Source organism: Cryptomeria japonica, chromosome 3, assembly GCF_030272615.1.
Source record: "Cryptomeria japonica chromosome 3, Sugi_1.0, whole genome shotgun sequence".
Lineage (NCBI taxonomy): Eukaryota > Viridiplantae > Streptophyta > Pinopsida > Cupressales > Cupressaceae > Cryptomeria > Cryptomeria japonica.
Genome location: NC_081407.1, coordinates 905,867,485 through 905,875,546, shown reverse-complemented (window position 1 = coordinate 905,875,546; position 8,062 = coordinate 905,867,485). Strand labels below are relative to the sequence as shown.

General features: G+C 36.6%; 1 protein-coding gene across 1 annotated transcript in view; it reads left to right on the top strand.

Moving 5' to 3' along the window:
- The first annotated feature begins 4,102 nt into the window (after nt 1-4,102).
- Nucleotides 4,103-8,062, top strand: part of LOC131067023 (phosphoacetylglucosamine mutase) — a 68,995-nt gene continuing 65,035 nt past the window's right edge. The window contains exon 1 of the mRNA XM_058001957.2: nt 4,103-4,404. Coding sequence (XP_057857940.2) covers nt 4,347-4,404 — 58 coding nt within the window. The 5' untranslated portion in view covers nt 4,103-4,346. The remainder of the gene's footprint in view (nt 4,405-8,062) is intronic.

The window sequence follows — 8,062 nt, the reverse complement described above, 5'->3', positions numbered from 1 at the left end:
AATGGCCTATTTATTATAGTGAATTGGGAACCCTGGGTTCGAGTGTACTCACTTGGGTCGTTCCCCTCTTACCTTCTCAAAGAGCAAGTTGGGAGGGCAGACCCGCTAAGGGTAAGCATGCAACAAACGTGAAAAACTTGGAGGGTCTGGATTTCTGATCGTCTAGCTAGACGAGAGCATACTCTCCTACCTTTACACTTTTCACAAAACACATAAGACAATAGTTCATTTACCCTTTAATTAAATCTAGGTGCCTAGTTAAAAAAGAAAGCACAATGTTTGGTTGGAACTCCTAGGCAACCTGCAAGCAGTTTAGATTAATAGTTTTTTTGTCTTTTCAAGATCTTGGGCAGTCGAGCAAAGCTGCAACACTAAAAAAAAGAAATTAGTACTCACATGGTCTATACATACAGCACACGCGCTGAAGAGTAGTCAGTCGCGCTGAAGCGCCTACGTAGGTGCTAAAATGCTTGCATACGCTCTACAGTTAATAAAAACAATAAAAAAAAGATAACTCAATGCAGAGCAAACTGGAATTTTATACTTGCCTATCGCGCTGATCTGGATCGGTCGCGCTGGAACACCTGAAAAACAGAGACCCAATAGGTTAGCAGGTAAAATTTTTAAAATTCAAATTTAAAAATGAAATCTTTGCTAAGGGTGGGAGTTTGGGAAAAACAGTCGCGCTGGTTAGCACTCGCTCGCGTCGAAACACGTCTGCACGCGCTGATGCGTCTGCGCATGCGTTAAATAGATAGGCAGAGGGTAATTTTTTTTAAAATTAAACAGAGCGGGAAAAATTTTTAAATGTCATAAAATTGTCGCGCTGATGCATTTGCGCTTGCGCACACACTGAAGGAGTTATTCTGTCGCGCTAAACCCGAATCGCTCGCATGATTTGCAGTCTCTCGCGCTGTTCCAGAACCTGCGTCTTACAACTTCACAAAAACTCAAGAAAATATTATTTTTTAGGGACATGGGTCCCACCAGGCGTGCCAAAATGAAGAGGAAAAAATGAGTGTGAGGTGGATTAGATTGTAAATATGCAAATCAGACATAAAAACACATGAAACCAAAAGGCATAAACCAAATCACATGAAAAACATGAATATAGATGCATATACCTCACAACCTTTTTACCTTCTCCTTCGGATGGAGCTTAGATGGAGTTGAAGCGCGCCCAAATGCCTCCAATGTGATGTCAATTTGCTCCTAGATTGCTTGATGTGGTTGGCTCTCCAACATTGTGCACAAATGGATAAAATGGATCTTTGAGGGATGAGATGGATGATGTGACTAAGTATAGATGAGGGATGATTTTGGCATGGTAAGGATGCAATTGTGATTTTCTAGGCTCAAACTAACAACATAAACTTACTAAACTTGGAGATGATGAGTGAAGGGATGGAGTCCTCAATTTATAGGAAGAGAAGAGGAAAAATCAAGGGCTAAGATTGACCCAAGATGGAGGGCCATGATTTCTTGTGAGCTCACACAAGGCCCAAGAGGGGTTGTAGAGACCAAGAGATATGCCTTAAAGGCATTTCTTGTCTCCACACTCCTCAAGGTACATTGGGAAGACTTCCCACGTGTCTTGAGAAGAGCAAGGGATGAAACATTTCTTGAGGAATGGGGAGGAAGAATTTAAAATTCTTCAAAAAGGGATGATCATGGGGATTGGAGGAATAAGAAGGAATTAAAAATTCCTTGCGAGATGAGATGCCTAGAGGAACATTCACCTAGGAAAAGAGCATTTAAGGAGAGTGGTTGGATGGAAGGGACAAGGAGTTGACTTTGTGGCTAATCACGATGATTAGCCACTAGCAACTCATTAGGAGGGGGATTAGAGGAAAGGTTAGGTGGGATTAGGATAGATAAGATTTGTAAGAGGATTTGACTAGGAGAGAGAATGAGTGGAGGGAATTAAAAATTAGAAGAATAATACTAAGTGAGCTTAGAGAGTTTCTAGAAGAATTTATTAGGTTAATGATGGATTAGGAAGATGATTTGTAGGAATCATTTAGGTTAACTAATTTAAATTAATTAGTTAAGAGGGGGATTTGAGAAGCTTTAATTTTAGAAGAATAAAAAGAGGGTTGATTTATTAAATAAATCAATCACAGACTATAGTGACAATATTAATTATAATTAATTAATATTGAGGAGAATTAGAGTTTGCATAATTAATAAATTAATTATGTGAGGGAATAAAAATAATAAAAATAATTATTTTTAAGTGTCTACACTATCTCCACATATCTCACTCACTCACACACACACACACACCCTATTTCTCTAACCCTATATCTATCTCTATATATCTCTCTCGCTCACACACAAACTCTATATTTCTCCCGCCCTATTTGTATCTCTATCCTCTCCATCTCTCTCCATCTCTCTATTAGTTACCTCTATCATTGCTTTTATATCACTCTTTCCTCCTCTATCTCTATCTTTTCTTCTCCTCTCTCCCTCTCTATCTATATCTCATTATCTGTAGCTCACTTATTCAATCAATCTCTTATACACTATATCTCTATCTCTCTATTTCTCTATTTTTATACATATCTTGAACTACCTCTATCTTTGTATCTCATTATCTCTAGCTCTCACTTATTCACTCTATCTCTCATACTCTATATCTCTATCACTCTATTTCTCTCTTTCTATCTATTTATTCCCTCTCTATCTCTCAATATCTCCCTCTACCTATATCATTCCCTCTCTCCCTCTCTCTGTCTCTCTTACTCCATATCTCTTTGCATCTCTCCTATACTCTCTCTCTCTCTCTCTCTCTCTCTCCACACCTCTATCTCTCTATCTCATCCTATCTTTCCATCTCTTTCCCTTTCTGTATCTATCTCTCTGTATCACCCTCTATCTATATCTCTCCCTCTCCCTCTCCCACTCCCTCTCTATAAATTGAGCTATTTATCCCTCCCCCACCTCTTTTCTTCTACCTCTTTCTCTCTACCTATCTCTCTCCCTCTCCAACTCCCTCTCTCTCTCTCTCTATATATATATATATATATATATATATATATATATATAACATTTTATCTCGCCATAAATATCTTTCTATTTCTCTCTCTCCCTCTTCCTTTATATCCCTCCCTTTCCATCCATCTATCTTTATCTCTACCTCTTCCTCTCTCTACCTCTCTATCTATTTATCTTCCTCTTCTTATCTCACTATATCTTCATCTCCATCTATTTCTTCCTCCCTCCCCCTCTATCTCTATACATGTCTCCCTCTCTCTATCCATTCATCTCTCCCTCTCTTTATATATCTTCCTCTTCCTAAACCTTTATATTTATCTCATTGCCCCTCTATCTTTGTCCCTCCATATTTATTCTTCCATCTCTCCCTCTATCTATATCTCATTATCCATCCATATTTCTTCTTCCATGTCTCCCTCTATCTCTATCTCATTATCTCTCACTCTCTCTACCTCTCTTTATAGATCACTTCTTATATCCATCTTTACTTTCCATCTCTCCCTCTCTCAGTCTCTCCCTCTTTCTCCCCATATATCCATCTCTTCCATCTCTATCTATGGCTATCTTCTCCCTCTCTTTATCTCTCCCTCTTTTTTGTATCCTAAGTTCCATTTTGTCATCTCCATCTTATCACCCCCCTCTCTCTCACTCTTCCCTCTATATCTCTTCCTCTCTCTCCATAGCTCCCTATTGCAAACAAAACACAAGACTACTGGTAATGGAATCAAATTAACTTTTTAATCTAGAGGCTTTGTTACAATCATGTTTAGATCCCTATAAATACATGTACAATTATTTTGAGGCTATAACGTCTCCAATAAGACCTTTGTTACAAAAACAACATTTATTAAATGACCTAAAAATTGATCTCATGTACCACAAATGTATGCGAAAAAAAAAAAAAAAAACCAAAAATTTCCTTAAATAAGAATCCACAACTCTTCGACATACCTATTGCACACCAAGGTGCAATATATATGTGCTCTATGTTAGACAAAAATAAGCTTCAAATGCCCCTATCGATTCTCCTCATAATTCAGAACGCTAAGCTTTTTCCTATTGGCGTTATTATGAGGCCAAAATTCAGTTAAAAACCTTTAAAAAAACAATCGAAAAATTCTAGCTCACGCTCAGTTTATTTTAAGGAGAATACGTTAAGGGCTCCTTAACGTGAACCAGCATATTCGAACATAAATATCCGTCAAGGCATTCAGAAAAAAACAGTCGCGACGAATAAAAGACGGCGGAGGCATGAACGGATGAGATGTATTCACCCCTATGGCGTAATTTTTTTAAAACATAATTCACAGTGAATTGTAAAACAGTTATAGCAGAGGCGCAGGAGAATGGATGAAGCAATACATTTAATTCTCCAGTCTGCTTCTGCCTTTCCCCCACCACCAGGTGATCTACCACTCTAATTGCATTTTATTCGATCTTTTTCTTCTTCTTGTGATTTGTCTTTTTTATGAAGATCAACGGGTTTGGCTATGATCCCTGCCCACTGAAAATAAATGTAGAGATTCACTGACCTGCTAAGAATAATAATTTGGCATTTGATACAAAGTCCAAAAGGAATCAAATTTTTATTTTTTAATAGCGGGAAAAGCTAAACTGATCACATTCTTCAAAAACCCAGTTGAAATTAACCTCGGAATTTGTTAATTATAATTGCTCGAAATCTCCTGAGCATTATAAACAAGTAATTTAGGGTAGATGCACAACAATGGTTGTTATCCATCCGTAGTTCGCTAAGACATTTTGTAAAATAATTTGCGTGCATGCTGCAGTCTTTCTGCCAAGCTCCAATAATTGTACAGCTATAAGCTTGGATCGGCATTCTTCATGTTTATTTGCTTCAAAGTGTCGAAGGGTGAAATAAAAATTAGACCTTGTTCAGTATAGATTGCTCATCAATAAAGCCATTGAATGCACAACTGGTAATTACTATCTCCCGTGCGACAATAAATCATTGTGGTATTTTATCAAACAATTCCACTTGGTTTTCTATAAACCTTCACACTTTACAAATTTCTATCAGTGAAGTTATACCTACCACATCTGCAAAATCTGTTTCTTCTTGTAATTTGTATAATTTCCATTTCCTGTTCCACTTAGTTCAGTTTTGTCACACGCTGGGAGGGTACGGACAGAGTTTGTTGAGTTTTTGCTTCACACCTTTTGAATGTTTTTATATTTTGCAATTGCGTATTTTGGTGTTCATCAGGGTTATGTTTGATTTAATCCACAATTGGAAACTTTCCCATGGAGTTATAAACCATGTTCTTTATCAGCTGTACATTATCACTGTCATCATGAACTTGAATTTTCCTTCATCAAGTCACGTGTAAATTAGCAACCCGAGCTAAAAAAACCAGCTCCCAATTCCCCTGGCTGAGTCCATATCATTGAATTTCTGGTTGCCTGTTTACTCCAATGTAGCAATCTGGATCTCCTTTGAGACTAAGATCACAATTTGAATCTTCTAGCTTCCAATTCATGTAGTGCACATACATAATCATAATGCTTATGTGGACAATATTCTCTTTGTAAAAGTGTAACTGGCATTGCAACATAACTAATGCAGGTTCACATTGAGCATTGAACACCCACTGAAATTAGAGCCGAATATCACCTAAAAACATTATCAAACTAAACAGGAGTGCTAATGCCTAAGCATTTTAGTCAAACCAAACCTTTAAGAGAATAAATGTCCATTCTCAATCATTTTCCACCCACGTATATCAAGGCTGTCTATGTGAATTGTTCGTAATTACATTACAGAGGGGTTTGTATGTATGCCTGCTCAATGCATTTACAAAAAAATCCTATGCCCGATTGCTGGATCCAGCAGTGTTTGCCTAGGAGCATTACCAGTAGAAATACTTCGTAAATCATGTTTTTGTATCATCATCTTGCATATCTTGCAATGATGTTATTATCATCTCTATTTAAAGAAATTTGAACCCAGGTCTTTTGTGGAAATGCTCAGCCTTTATCAGTCAGTCACACCTGCTGGATTTGCTAGAAAGAGCTATTACTGCACATACTTACAAGTTACAAGTGATTGCAATTCATGCAACCCCATTTGGATGAGTTATTTTATTGGAAAGTTGAAAAATCCTGTCATGAAATAAGCATGCCTATTTGGGAAATATAATCAACCAAATCAGGAAAAAAACTCTTTCGGTCAGTTTAGATTGTTTTTCATAGTAACGTACCCTGCACTGAAGCACCAAGTTTGGCATATATAGCAGTGCTTTCAGGCCATGAGGCTACAGATTGCAGGCATTTCTTCAAATAATTCCAAATCCTCCTAATTTGAATTATATTGTCTTTCTTATGATTAGCTTCAAGCCCTTCACAGTTACAGGTTGAGGAAAGTTCACAGATTTTGGTGGAAGTCTTACATGTCTTGCATTTGCTAGGAGGTCTGCATTCTCATTAATCTCAATTGGGAGTTTTACCTTTAGAGATGACTTGGATAATAATCATGGAGTCATGTTCATGTTTAACTTGTTAATGTTGAGTTCAGAGGTTAATTGCATGCTCTCTGCTAGGTTCCAGGCTTCAGCCTTGCCATTCAAGCTGAAGTTCACATACTCGGACTCGGAGAGTACACGGCAAAAACTCGGCAACTTAAAAAGTACCAATTGTTTTTATTAAAACACATTTTTTTTGCAAAATTCAATTACAAAATGTATCAAATGAGTCTAAAAATAAGGAGGAAGTGTTTTCTATTAAATGTGATTGTTCAATACATATGGATTACAAAATGGCATCATCATACGAAGCCGGATAGTGGAACTGGATACAATAACTAACTACTAACTAATAAGTAATAACTATTACGAATTTATGATAATTGTATTTGAAATTTATCATCATAAATTTCATATTTAGGCAACTTAGACATTACAAATTAGGAGCAATGGCTTCTTTTATGGCCGCTTGTTTCCTTGCCCTCGCCAATTTCTTTTCATTTAGTGCTGCAAGGAGGGCTATCATCTCTCGTTTGACCTCTTCAGGAGCTTTTGAACATGGCCGAACATCATGACAAGGAATGCCTGCAAGATGGTGTTTGAGGTAATTGATGCCTCCACTCTGCTCATTTGCGCACCGGGTACAAATAACAGTCCCTGGTACTGGTCCCATTATGCCATGTTTCCAAGCGGGGTCATGGTTACCAACGGGTGCACTTGTTGAGTTTGAAGCGGATGCAGATCGGGATGCCATTGTGATGATTTATCAACCTACAACATTAATAGCAACAAAAAAAATATAAACATAAGTATAGAGCTAAAGTTGTAAAAAAAATAAAATTCATGATGTATTAATAAGAAAAAAATTTATTTATCAGATATCTAATTTCAGTTATTAAAAAATAAAAAGTATATAAAAATAAATTAAAATACATGAATTTTTGTTTAAATATACTATTTTAAATTTTAATATAAAAAAAAATTGTGAATAAACACAATAAAATAAATTAAATTTAATAAATTGTAAATACCTTTGATCATTACAACTATTTTTGCAAATAGGAGACAGGGGTACTTGGAGACACCATTTCTTTTTTTTAATATATAATAAATTAATAGTATGTAATAGCAACAAAAGATGTAGTTGTAATATAAATAATTAAAAAAAAGGCTTAGCAGATGGCGGCACCCTTGAGCTACGACCCCTCTTTCTTTTTTAACACGTTAGGAAAAGATATTGCCAGAGCTTAGCTAGAATGAAAAGAGAGTGCTTTAAAAGACAGAGCACAGGTACCAAGTGCCACTTGAACTATTAGCGTGCTTCTAATTTCATAGTTACAATATTTACACAATAGACAGTGACAAAATTGGTGATGAAATATCCATAATGTACACCATTGCTATTTAATGCCTCTTTCTACTTGCTACCCATTTTATTCTAAGCTCAAAATTATTATTACTTGGCAACCATGCTAGTTGGGAGATGCCTATATTTCCATGGGAGACATGAGGAGATATCGGGAGATGTTTGTGGCTGCTCCTCGCAAATGGAGGCATCTTTGGGCATGTCTTTGGTATTG